This window comes from Wyeomyia smithii, chromosome 2 (assembly GCF_029784165.1).
Source record: "Wyeomyia smithii strain HCP4-BCI-WySm-NY-G18 chromosome 2, ASM2978416v1, whole genome shotgun sequence".
NCBI lineage: Eukaryota > Metazoa > Arthropoda > Insecta > Diptera > Culicidae > Wyeomyia > Wyeomyia smithii.
In genome coordinates, this window is record NC_073695.1 from 29,280,493 (window position 1) to 29,295,032 (window position 14,540).

Sequence of the window (14,540 nt, forward strand, 5' to 3'; positions counted from 1 at the left end):
AGCAACAACCGATGAAAAGTGTTGCCAGAACGCTGGATAGCATCAATTTTGTTTTTGGATTCCTTGAATTCATTCAAAGCAGATTTTTTTGAAGAACATTACTTTCGTTAGTTTGTTTTGCATTTTGTTGAGTGGATAATGCTCCTACAGTTGGTCCACAGTTGGAGACAAAACTGTCGATATTATTTTTTCACTGAATTTTTTCACTTTTCACTGAAGCGAGACCAAATCAATATTGGCTAGCTTTACTTTAAATGTTGAAACAGATTGCCAATGATGACTTCTCAAGTTTTATTTATTTATTTGGTATTCCGTCAAAATGACATAGCCTGATATACAAAGTACACTAAGGTCGCTTTTTACGCGGGTTTTTTTACGCGGATTCCGGAATTTTCGCGGTTTTTTTACACGGATTCCGGAATTTACGCAGTTTTTTTTACGCGGCACGTATCCCCCGCGTAAAAAGCGACTTTAGTGTATTGACTGCTGCTCTCCAATCCCTGGGACACCGTGTGCTCTCCGCCAGGTCTCACTCCACCTCCACTCCACCAGTCTGTGCAAAGTAAACAAACTCAGGCGTTTTACTTTTCGTACAGAATGTGTGTTGCAATCAGTATAAATGTTGTGAATCTCGTGCAATTATGGTTTAAACGGAAAATGTGTTCGTTATGCTCGTATTATGAGTGATGCATTGAAAATTGAAAAATTGTATAAACAAGCTTTGAAACTCAGTAATATATCCTTACAAAGTTTCGGAATTTCATTACACTTTCTAGTGCGTATGAAAAGGCATTCCAAATTAATGTGGTTGCCAGAATTGTTTAGAATAGAGTATTGGTAGAGGGTTGCCATATTTATTGCTTTTCTCTTTGCGTGTCTCTTTATAGCACAGTCTCTAGTCTACCCATATCGCCCACTGCGCCCCTGCTCGTCTTCTCTCTACCGGATTCGAGGCAAACACCATCTTCGCAGAGTAATTATCCCAAGCAGCACTTGCAACATGTTTTCAAATGAGACTACTCAATATTTGTTGTTTTAAAACTTTTTTAACGGTGCAAGAAACTTTTCCGGTTACTCTAAAGAAATTTAAAAGAACTGAGCAACATTTTGTTATTTACGTGTATCATTCTCGTAACTGAATACTAGAAATTGCTCAATAGTTTTCTGCAATCTATCCAGCTTTCCACGAGCGGTAATGGCGGATGGATTTGTCGTTTGATGTAGGTTTTCAAACTATAGTTCATTGGATATTTCCATTGAACTAGCACTAGTTGGATGGATTTGACATGTAATAATACTAGTTCAATGGAAAAATCCATTGAACTAGTAGTATGACAACCTCCATTATATGTCAAATCCATCTAACTAGTTTTAGTTCAATGGAAATAATCAATGTACTAGTAGTATGACAACCTACATCAAATGTCAAATCCATCCGCCATTACCGCTCGTGGAAAGCTGGATTTCCAACTGCATATTTCATGATGCTTTTAAATAACGACAATGTCACATGATGTTGCATATTGTTGTTTCAAAAATGTTTTCTTCTAAGGAAAGCAAACCAGTAATGAAAATGTATAGCAACATCTTGTTAAACCATATATTTGCTAAAATTACCACACAGTAAACAGCCATCTTTAATATAAATGAATGATGAATGATTATTGTTGGAAATATGGTTTTATCATTCCATATTTCGCATGATTACCACTGCATATCCACTGAACAAGGTATTCTGAACTATCGTTTCCCAAAACATTGTTTATAATTTGGCGAGTTTGAATCATGAAATTTCTTCAACAACACTTTATAAAAGGCGCGTGAATGATTACGAAGTAAAAACATTTTTTGCACGGTAAATTTCGAATCACAGGTAGAATTACATACCTAAGTAGAGAAAAATTTCGATATATTTGTAGTTATATGAAACTTCGCGACACCATCACCGAAGCGTAATGAGAGTAAAGGTAAACAAACTAAATTTTATTTCTCCTCTCTTTTCTTTCTATACTGCAGCGGCTATCGATGCAGATGATGATTTAACATAGCACTGTTAGATGCTCCACCTCTTGCGCTTTTTCGGTTACTTACAAGTTGAATAAAATTAACGGATGCGAATTATTACAATCTTTGAATGCTGCATTGAGAGTTGCATTTGCTTCATTGCAACAATGTGTGCTGCTTGGGTATCCGGCATTCTTGCAACATGCCCTGCCTAGCGTATCCGTACAGCTTTAGCCACCTTTTGAATACTGGATTCGCCGTCACACTTTAAATGTATTGCCGGGTCTCGGTAATTTTTACCGAGAACGGCATCACTGAGTACTCGGTTAAAAAAATAATGACAGCTGTCACATGTTTTCGTAAATCTCGGTTAACCTAACTGAAATATCGGCACAAAATATCCATAATCTCGGTAGTAATAGGTCGGTAATGTTTTATGCCGAAATTTCAATTAGGTTGTACCGAGATTTACGAATAAATTACCCAGACCCGGCAATAAATTTTAAGTGTGTAGAGTTGTGCGAGCTCAAGGTTCATTCTTCGCCTCCATATTCCGTTTTCCTGCACGCCGCCAAAAATCGTCCTTAGTACCCGTCGTTCGAAAACTTCGAGCACTCGCAGCACCATGTACGGCGGCTTAGTCTGTTCGATCGCAATTGGGTTGTTTAGCTATTCATAGATTTTTGATTTGTATAAATCAGCTAGAAGAGTGTAATTTTCTGAGCAAAACGTGATTTTTTAAAGGTTTATATCATTGTCCTTCGGTTTTTAAATGAAAAATTAAAAAATCGCTACAATGACAGTTGATATATGGGCGAACCACATACATAAGTATGTGGGCGAACTGTCATTGTAGCCATTTCTAGCAGATTTCGAGCAGTTTTAATTCGTGATTTAAAAATTGAAGGATAACGATAGAAAATTTTTGAAAATCACGTTTTGCTCAGAAAATGCTGCTCTTTCAGATGATACAAAAAACTGATATAGCTAAACAACCCAACGGCTTGTGGAGCCCATAATTTGAAAAAAAAAAGTTAAAAGAAAAATTAAAAATTGATTATCTAAAAAAGTTTTTTTTTTAAATCCAATTTTTTTATGAAAACTACAAGAGATTACCTAAACAATGTAACCGATCCCGTCATGGAGAAATCAAGAAAAAAAAGTTATGATATTTTGAAAAAAAATTTTTTTTTCACAGGGTACATTTTTTTATGGAACGCCAATCAAACAAACAGTTTCAACTGTAAAAATATTTTTTAATCCTCATAGAGAGCTCAGTTGGAAATTACAATTATTTCCGCAACCAAAACGGTTTGCATGATTTGCATAGTGTCTACGGCAAAGATGTAGATAACAGTTTTGTCCTTCCAAAAAAAAATATGCTTCTCGAAAAAAAATTTAAAAAAATTTTTTTTCGAAAATTAGTTTTCTTAGATAATTGGTTTTTAATTTTTCTTTTTAGTTATTCCAAATAATAAATATTTTTTTCTAGAGTGTATATATTTTTCGGAAAGACAAAATTATTATCAACAACTTTGCCAAAGACGTCATACCGATCAAACAAACAGGGCCGGATTTGGGTGTTGGAAAAGATTATTGCAAATTACAAAATATTTGTAATTATCAATACCTTCCCAGAATAGCATTTTATAGCTTCTCAAAAATAAGTCGTGTTCCAAAAATTAAACCAATGGTACAAAATGCCATCTTTTGTCCATAGAAACGTCTATGCAAAGTTTTAGCCAAATCAAAAATGGTCGATTTAATTGATTGCTCGTTTTTTTGGAACTGCTCAGTTATTAGTGAGCCAAGGTAGACAAACTCGTCGACTACCTCGAACTCATCGCCTTCGATCGTAATGCTTCTGCCTAAGCGTTGTCGGTCGGCCTCGGTTCCGCCGGCTAGGCATACCCAACAAACATTTGGGCTGAATTAAACAGCTAATAATTTAAAATAGCTGAATAAAGTCTGCATACAGGTGAAACGGATTGCCACAACGCTCAGGTTGATTTATCAGCTGAACAAGCAATAAATTCAGGTTTAAAAAAACTTGTGAAATACTCCACGCCATTATTCAATTGTTGGCTGGTTAACGCTATTTCGATTAAAAAAATAGCTATTAGACAACATTAATCAAACACTAAACGAACTGGTTGAATAAACGCTTCTTGATACTTGCCAAGTAACATTTTTTGGCTAAATAAGCGCTTTTATAACTAATCTTATTCAGCTGACGGCTGAACATAGGTCGAATAATGTATTTCTAAGTGTTTAATCAGCTTTTAATCAGTCGGTTTTGGAGAACTAAATCAGCTACCTGTTATATTTGGCCTCCTAAATAGCCGAACACGAGCTTAATAAGAAATAACTCAGCCATTTGAACAACTTTTATGCATGCTGATCGATTCTGTAGAAGCGATTATTCATGCTTTGTACAGCTTGTAGAAAAACTCTTTAACAGCCAACAGTAGCTGGCTTATAATATAAATAAGCGCCTATATGACAATTCCATGGCTAAAATTGTACATTCTGTTTTTCTGAAAACGTGCTTTTTCAGCTTTATTACAGCTACGATTAATATGATTCAAAATATATATTCGTCTAAATTAGACAATTTTTTTATTGTATAGGCGAATCGAACATATCTAAATCTTTCGATTTTTTGCACTTCTGTGTGTATTTTCATCGCTTATTTTTCTATTATTGTTAGTGAAAATTACTTGTTTTAGTATCCAATTCTCCAATTCTAATTCAAAAAAAAAATACTCGAATCTCGAACTTATGCTCATGAGGTTCCTGGTAGAACACGTTGCCGATTCGTCTATCTTGACATACATGCATAGGTATCGTAACCCGTACATATATTTCCAGTTTATTTCATAAACAGTTTTACAGTGGCTGTACATATACTGAATTGTTGCTGAACAAGCGCTTCAGCATTTGTATCCCTAACTGTAGAAATTGTAGAAATCATTGCTAGTGTATCCAATTAATTTACTGCCAGTCTCGAATCTCGAACTCATGCTCATGAGGTTCCTGGTAGAACGCGGTACCGATTCGTCTATCTTGACATACATGCATACGTATCTATTTAACCCGTATATATATTTCCAGTTTATTTCATAAACAATTTTACATTGGCTGTACATATACTGAATTGTTGCTGAACAAGCGCTTCAGCATTTGTATCCCTAACTGTAGAAATTGTAGAAATCATTGCTAGTGTATCCATTCCGTAAACAGAAACAAACAGTTCAAACGAAAAATAATGATAGTTTTAGCAGCACGGCTAGCCGTACCCACTAATACTAAAATTCTACAGTGCCTTGTATTAAATCGATCAATTACAGAGAACAGTCACTTTGACAAAACGTGTTCTATCTTGTCAAGGGATATGATACAAATGCTGAAGCGCTTGTTCAGCTACAATTCAGTATATGTACAGCCAATGTAAAATTGTTTATGAAATAAACTGGAAATATATATACGGGTTAAATAGATACGTATGCATGTATGTCAAGATAGACGAATCGGTACCGCGTTCTACCAGGAACCTCATGAGCATGAGTTCGAGATTCGAGACTGGCAGTAAATTAATTGGATACTAAAAAGGTAATTTTTACTAACAATAATATAAAAGCGATGAAAAATACACACAAAAGTGCAAAACATCGAAAGATTTAGATGTGTTCGAATCGCCTAAGTTAAAAAAAATGTCTATTTAAGACTATTATATATTTTGAATCATAGCTGTAATAAAGCTGAAAAAGCACTTATATAGACTATAAGCCAGCTACTGTTGGCTGTCAAAGAGTTTTTCTACAAGCTTTACAAAGTATAAATAATCGCTTCTACAGAACCGATCAGCATGCATAAAAGATGTTCAAATGGCTGAGTTACTTCTTATTAAGCCCGTGTTCGGCTATTTAGGAAGCCGAATGTAACATGTAGCTGATTTAGTTCTCCAAAACCGACTGATTAAAAGCTGATTTAACACTTAGAAATACATTATTCGACCTATATTCAGCCGTCAGCTGAATAAGATTAGTTATAAAAGCGCTTATTTAGTCAAAAAATGTTTCTTGGGTATACCTGGTTTTCGACGTTTGCAACCCAATCCTCGCTGCTTCTCCTTTGAGTATGGTGTACTGCTCTACCATCGCCGCAGTTGTTCTGCTGACGATGTCCATGTCATCACCAAAGCAAGCGAACTGACTGGATTTATTGAATATCGTATCCCGCGTGTTGATGTCTGCTCGATCCATTACAGCGCAATGTTGAGCGCCATTCAGATGTTCACCGAAGTGCTGCCTCCACCTTTCGGTCACCTCACGATTAGGGTTGCCACCTGATATGGATATCTAGCCCGGAGATTTTCAAAGTAGCGGGAGGATGGGAGGGGAGGTGTATGTGCATTGGACTGGGACACGGTTATGTGGGAAAAAAGCGATGGTGTTATTTTTTCGCTCCCATGCACTTTTCGTGTTCCTTATGGGTCCTATAACAACTGTGTAACTTTTCAGATCGATCGGTGAAACGCCCGATTTGCGCCCGATTTTTAAAACTTCCATACGATTTTATATGGGAAAAACCACTTTTTCAAAACTTTTTCTATAGAGATGTCCAGTTGGCTCAAGTTGGAATTCAACCATGTGATGAAAAATGATATCGCTTAAATTTATCTTGGAGGCTTCCCCGAAGATACTATGAGCAAAAATCACACTTTGAAAATTAATTCCACGCGAAATTATTTCTCATACTTAAGCAAGTTTGCAATAGCAGCATGCTGTAGCAGTGTTGCTGGAAAATTTCCTACCAATATAATGAATTGATTAATGATAATTTTAAATTGATATAATAATGATTGATTTTAAGAGCCAACTTGACATCTCTAGAGAATAAGTATTGTTATGGGACCCATAAGGAACACGAAAAGTGCATGGGAGCTCACATTTATTTTTGTCCCACCCTAATGTGCATTGACGTACTTGTGATTATTTATTTCAGCAATTCTTAACGGCCGATCGAATTCGATGATTTTGGTGACAATTTCAGTAAAATATTTCAATGAAATTGAGTTAATGATAAAGATTCACCGTAAGTTCTAAAAATTTCCTTTGGAGAAATTCTCACAATTAATGTCGACATTACTTCGCTAAATTTCATAGGACTTAAAAATAAATTGTTCAATTTATGACCCAGAGCGAGTTGAAAATAAATTCGCTGTCTCAGAGAAATTTCGCTTTCACCCAGAGACCCGAAAATCACCTCCCAGACCTGGAGAAAGTTCGCGTTCACCCGGAGACCCAGAGATCACCTCCAAACCCGAAGACTTCGGATGAAACCCGGTTTGTCCTTGACATTTTTTATCGATTTTAACCACTTTGCAATGAAAAAATAATTATAACTAGCGTATTACAAAATTGTTCAACATTTTATCTATCCAGCAACATATTGGTTATTGTTATCCATCCTGTGGTTATGGTGTTATTATCGTTTGAAATCTGACGCAACATTTGCTAGTTTCATTTCCAATTTTACTGAATGCATACCAGTATAGAAAACTAAGACGTATAGTCCCACGTCAATAAGTCGCTTGGAAAGAATATATACATGTATTTATCAGATAGCAATACTTTTCTCACGCGGCTCACATACAATGTTATTTCACGCTCAAAAACGGCACTGACCCATCTTGCTCTGTGCCCCACCTTACCCTACTAACTTTAATTTTGCGAGTAGGGTAACGACCCCAGAATTCGCCCACTTTATCCGAGTAGGTACCCAAAATTCGCCCACCTATTTTTTTTATTATTTGCAATATAGTGTCGTTCTCTTTGAACCGTGTTTAAACAAAAAAAGAGAAATAGCTGAGATTGAAAATAAATTATTATTTGGCATAATTCAATAACAAACCCCGTAAACAATTAGTTGATTAGTGGGTGGGCGAATTGTGAGGTCCCTACTCTACGGTATATTAATCAATTTTAAATAATTATCGTAAAATTGACTTTTAATATATAGAAGTACCTACATAACAAAATCTCATCACAACACAACATACTGTTTAACAGTGGTGGGCACTATTCCGCTAATTCGCTAATCGCTAATTAACGACGCTAATATTTAGTTAGCGGTTTAGCGATTTCGCTAATTTTTAAACTGGTTAGCGAAACTGTTAGCGTCGCTAAAAGTTTGGCCTTCGAAACGCTAATCGCTAAATCGCTAAATTTTGTAGAGAAGCGACAAAAGCACTATTCAAAAAACTGTGAATTGCTGATAACGTACGTAAATTGCCTCGAAAAATGAACATACTTTACTGCGAAAGTTACTTCTGGGACGTTTGTTTCATTTGAACAACGTTCAATTGTCTTAATTGTTTAGAGTTTCTCTCTTTACGACACAAGTGAAGGTCAGTTTTTTACCCTAGAATGGAGTTCCAGTTATCGTACAAGCCACAGGAGCATTTTGAAGAACAAGCTCAAGGTCTAGATTGAATTTTCGACACACCAAGAACTTTTGTAAATTGCAATGCGCTTGAAATTATGACAACTTTGGTTCTACTTTTTCGATTCAGATAATAATTAAACTTTTATGAAAACATTCCTAGAAGCATCTATTTTTAATGCAAGCTGAATAATTTTTGTTACTCCTTGTTTTTACAAAATCAAGTATGACCACCGTTTTGTGAACCTCTTATTGTAAATAACTCGAAAAGTAGGTACAGCACTCGTTCGCTAATTGCACGCGATTTGGTTGCACTGCGTTTTAATTGCACGTCCGTTAGTTGCACGGAATTGCAATTAAAAAGCAGTTTTGCGTCAAACTACACGTGGTTTTTGAAGTTAATGTCTCTCTGTCAAGTTTTGCGAGGGAATACTAAATGCGCGAAATATTTAATCAACTGAAAATAAATTCAATATTTTTAATTTTGTTATTTTAGATTCCGGTTGTATGTACTAAATAACAATTATACATAATCACATTGCACGTTTGCCCAATTTGTTTTTAATTATAATCGATCTAATTGATTTCAATTTGATCACTTGTGTCGAATCCTCACTGAAATTTCGCATTAAGCTGTCCACACACTGAACAGCTTCTGAAAACGTGGGATTCTTTGAAATACAGTAATGTTCGTTACACTCCAACTAAGTTGCAATGTATGAAAAAATCTGACTGGTTCGAAATTGGTTCGTAAACGGATACACGAAAACCAAACATTAGCGCACCCCCCAAAAATTTTTGACAGTTTTGAGTTCATGCAATTTAAAAGCCCATCCGCTAGTTGCACTGCAACTTTCGTGCAATTAGCGCACGAGTGCTGTAATTGCTTTCGTTTGTTTTAGATCAAAGTGGTCCAGATCTTACAAAACATGAGCAATAAATATAGCGATATGATTATTTACATATGTATTCATAAGTTAGCGATTAGCGAAAGTTCCGCTAATTTGGGTTAAGCGATTATCGAGCTAAATTTTCCGGTTAGCGGCTTAGCGATTAGCGTCGCTAAATTTTCGGTTAGCGGTGCCCACCACTGCTGTTAAATAATATTTACACTCATTATTGCAGATTTTCCGCCATGGACAGCGTACCCCGGCTGACACGTATCCCAATGACCCGCTAATCAACCAAACGTTTGCGCCCTACGGATGGGGTCAGCTAACGAACGTAAGCCGATTATTCCTAGCTTTGTTCACAACCCTACTGGATAAATATTTACCTTCTGCAGTACGGTAAAAATACTCACTACGAAATTGGTTCCTACCTGAGACGTCGCTATGGGCATTTTCTTGGAAGGTTATACTCACCGGACAAAATTCACGCGCAAAGCACCGGTGTCTCGCGAACTCAAATGTCTCTAGAGCTGGTGCTAGCGTCGTTGTATCCACCTCAAGGAACTGCGCTGGAGTGGAATCACGATCTCAACTGGCAACCAATTCCGTACATCAGCGAACCACTGGATCAAGACACGGTAATTGTATTCTGTAACGTTTTATATACACGCAATTACAATTCGCATTTTTCTTCTTCAAGTTGTTGTTGGTACGAAAGTCTTGCCCACGTTACCATGAAACTCTAAATGCTGTATTAGAGAGTGAAGAAATTCAGCAACTGATGAGTGATAATCAGAACTTATTCGATAATTTAACCAAAATCACCGGAATGGACGTCAAAACACCAGACGATGTTCAATCCCTGTACAGCACTCTCAAGGCTGAGTCTGAGTTTGGTTTACCTCTGCCGGAGTGGACTCTAGAGTACTATCCGACTAAGCTTCTTCCGCTTACTCGACTAAGCTATATCCTGAATGTGTACAACAATGAACTGATAAAGCTAAAAGGAGGACCCTTCTTGAAAAAAACTATCTCGGAATGGGACGCGGTGATAGCCGACGAATTCAACCCGCGTAACAAAAAAATGTTCGTTTACGCCGGCCACGATTCGACGGTTGTGAATATTCTGTCAGCGTTCAACGTGTGGCAAGAGCAACTTCCGAACTATGCGATTATGGCATTGTTTGAGTTACACAAAAACCGACGCACGGGGGAGTTCGCGGTTCGACTGTACCAGAAAAACGTCGGAGAACAATTGAGTTCTCTACAAATTCCCGGATGCGAAAAGTACTGTCCCGTTGAACGACTGAAGTCCCTCCTTAGCGGCCATATACCGGCTGACATGAGCCAGGAATGTAAAGCGCACACGGCCGGTTTCGAGGAGCCACCACCTAGAGGGCCATGAATCTCCCAGTAAGATTTTATCATATGAGCAAAATCATTTCAAATCGCCTGGAAATACGCGAAAATTTAATCGACCATTTTTGATTTGAATGAAACTTTGCACACGTATTTGGCTTAGCAAACTTAAGCCTGTAGTACACTCTTTGTCTAATGGTCAAATATTTGACCTTCTGACAAAATGGTCAAATTTATTTGACATCATGGTTGTTGTTTGCCCGTGTTTGACCCATGTTAAAATTGGAGAGTGGCAAACAATTATATTTGACCAAATTTTTATCTGTCAAAAAGTGCCAAACATTTGACGCTTGGTCAAAGAGTGTAATACAGGCTTTAGCATTTTTCACAGGTGGAGAGATTTTTTACACCCATGAGTTACATTCTAAAAGGGCGTATGCCTTTTGGCATAGGTTTTATTCAAAGCATTGTAGCCCAGAAACCGTTGGTTGTATAGAAAAACTGTCTGAGAATGAGTTGCAGGGAATTAAAAATGCATCATAAAAAAAAATATACACTGTACAAAAAAAATTTTTTGACCAAAAAAAATTAATAGTATACATTAAATTTCAATTTAAAAAAAAACAGTTGAATTTTTTTTTAATTTTTTTTTGAAGAAACTTGACGTTAATACGCAACTTTTAAAATAATCCAGGATGGAGAAATGAAAAGTATTTTTTTATGGTAAATTAATTTTTTTATGAAAATTCTAATTCAAACATTTTTCAAAATATTTGTATTCTGATGATTTTAAAAGATGCAGAGAGTCATTTTAAATCAAAAAGCTCTTGGTAGTAACATTCTGAAGGCATTGGTTTTCGAGTTATTTCTAATTCAAGCTCGAACAATTATTAAAATTTAGGAAAATACACGTTTTTCTTAATTTGTCCATGGTTCTCCAGCAAAAACCATACATTCATTGGAATGCTTGATCAAAAATATACAATTCATTCTTTGACAACAAAACGATTGGGCGAACGGTTCTCAAGAAAAGAGTTAAATGTTCTAAGTGATATAAATATATATAAGAATCAAATATTTATTTTCGAGTTTCATTATCTTAGGAACATATTTTTTTATGACATAGATACTTTACAGAACTAGTTTCACCTTATATTTTATATACATCATAAGTAAATGATTCGTCATCTTTTGAAAACAGCTTCGTTTGTATCTTATTTTCTGTTACTCCTTGTTCATATTCTTCATATGATACCCAACTAAATGACATTTTTGATGAATTTTCATTACTTTTCTGATTAGCCCAATCATACAATTCTTTTGCGCTTGTAATGGGATGTTCATGTTCTTTAGCTAAACTTGCATTTCTTGCCATTCGTTTCAATGTGCCACCAATTGCATCGCATGGGCCTTTACCATGAGAAGTCGCGAAAAATGCCACTCTGCATCGACGTTATATCTTGTTTTGAACTTGCAAAGTTTTTTCTATTTTTATATTGTGAGGCAGCTCCATCAGGCATTAATATCGCTTCTTTCAACTCTATTGTTGTTTTCAAAAAACTCATTAATTTGGCAATGAACACCTGAACCGCAACAGTATCATGATGGAGTACTTTCGATATTATGATGAAGCTGATATTCTTAAGTTTTCCAGATTCTGCACACTTAAAAAATTTCGCCGAATCTCGGCATTGTTTGTGCCGAGATTTGGACAGCCGAGTGCTCGGCAACCATCTCGGCTGAATCTCTTTTGCCGAGAATCTCGGAAAACCAATATTTGACAGATGTCATTTTATGCCGAGAATCGCGGTACACAATTGACTGTACTCTCGGCAAATCCAACCGAGAAGCGGCAAACCAGTCCAACGACCTTTCGGTTATATAAGCTGAATGTTCGGCACAGTAAAGAGCCGTTTTTTCAGTGGAATCCAATCGCAGAAAATAGTTTTGCTATGAATCAGGTAAGCAAAGTTCTTTCAAAAAATAAATTATAAGCTCGATGAGTTTTAGTAAGTAAAGAAATTTATTTATACTAAATCTTGAATACTTATCTTTATCTTGCTCGCCAGTAGGGCATTGAGCTAAACATCTAATCTAAAATTACGTCTAATGCCTATCCCTAAAACAAATACAATATTGTATTCACACAATTTGAAACTACACTTTTTGAGTTCCAGCCACTTCCCCCCAAACTGTACTACATTTTTTTCGGCTACTGGATTGTAAACACTTGTAATTTGCACAAATTTCAGCCAAACTTGTATCCGATTCCTGTTTGCTCACCCGTAACACGCAAAAATTTTCACTAAGAAAAATGACGGCAACTCGTTCATGAGAATGACAGCTGTATTGCCGAAACACGGCAACGAGTAAAATTTGTGCCGAGATACCAGTAATGTTTTTGCTGACCTCGGCATCAACAGTGTTTAACGATAAATTCGGCAAAAAATAGAGACGAGATTCGTCAAGCTTAGTTTTTTGGACGAAGTCTCGGCAAAATGATCTGACAACTGTCGGCAACCGGCATTTTTTTGCTGAAATACCGGTTGAATCCAAAGTTGCCGAGTGAACTCGGATGTTTTTTTGCCGAGCTCGAGATCCAGTTTTAAGTGTGTGAATAGTAAACAACGAAGGGATGAATGGTGGCTTAACTATCATTCCAATAACTACACGAATCACAAATTGATAAAGACGTGTTAAAATGAGCTTTACTGTTCAATACTTTTAATTTTGCAATAACGTTTTCGTTTAATTTGCGTAAGCTTGATGAGCATCGATGATCAGAAAAGAGTTTACAGCACTTGGGCTTGGTGTATTCCATTTTCACTTCATTCATCTTCATAACTTCTGGAGAAGTGCAATCGTATTTATACACGGAAACAGATATTATGGGTTACCCAGGAGGTAGGTAGCTTACTTTACAAACAGTTGTTATTAGTAAACAAGTAGGTAGTGTTGCACGACAAACATACGTGTAGGTAAGCTAAGGTACAGCGCCTGAGTTATTTATCCAATCGTTTTGTTGTCAAAGAATGAACTGTATATTTTTGATCAAGCTTTCCAATGAACGTATAGTTTTTGCTGGAGAACCACGGACAAATTAAGAAAAACGTGTATTTTCATAAATATTAATAACTTTTCGAACTCTAATTTAAAATAACTCGAAAACCGATGCCTTTAGAATGTTAACTACCAAGAGCTTTTTGATTCAAAACAACTTTCTGCATCTTTTAAAATCATCATAATACAAATATTCTGAAAAATATTTGAATTAGAATTTTTATAAAAAATAAATCTACCATAGAAAAAATATCTTTCATTTCTCCATCCTGGACTTTTTTTTTAAAATGTTGCGTATTAACGTCAAGTTTCTTTAAAAAAAAATTCAACTCTTTTTTTTTAAATTGAAATTTAATATTTATTTTTAATTTTTTTTTGGTCAAAAAAAATTTTTTTTGTACAGTGTATATTTTGTTTATGATGCATTTTTAATTCCCTGTAACTCATTCTCAGACAGTTTTTCTATACAACCAACGGTTTCTGGGCTACAATGCTTCGAATAACACCTGTGCCAAAAGGCATACGCCCTTTTAGAATGTAACTCATGGGTTGGGTGTAAAAAATCGCTTCATCTGTGGAAAATGCTCAGTTTGCTGAGCCAAATACGTGTGAAAAGTTTCATTCAAATAAAAAATGGTTGATATTCGACCTTTGGTGATTTGGCGCGATCTTGCTCATATGTGATCTTCGTAGAGTTTGAAATTAGTTTTTACGAATAAACAGCAGTGTGATAACTGTATAAAAAACACGTTGCGCGTTTTTATCTCCTTGGTGACTTGA

General features: G+C 35.9%; 1 protein-coding gene across 2 annotated transcripts in view; it reads left to right on the top strand.

The window, feature by feature from the left end:
• The window catches only part of LOC129720858 (prostatic acid phosphatase-like), a 58,726-nt gene extending 44,218 nt beyond the window's left edge, over nucleotides 1-14,508 (top strand). For both annotated transcript variants that reach the window (XM_055672704.1, XM_055672703.1), the window contains exons 3-5: nucleotides 9,577-9,675; nucleotides 9,737-9,979; nucleotides 10,042-14,508. In XM_055672704.1, coding sequence (XP_055528679.1) covers nucleotides 9,577-9,675; nucleotides 9,737-9,979; nucleotides 10,042-10,746 — 1,047 coding nt within the window. In that variant the 3' untranslated portion in view covers nucleotides 10,747-14,508. The remainder of the gene's footprint in view (nucleotides 1-9,576; nucleotides 9,676-9,736; nucleotides 9,980-10,041) is intronic.
• The last annotated feature ends 32 nt before the right edge of the window (nucleotides 14,509-14,540 follow it).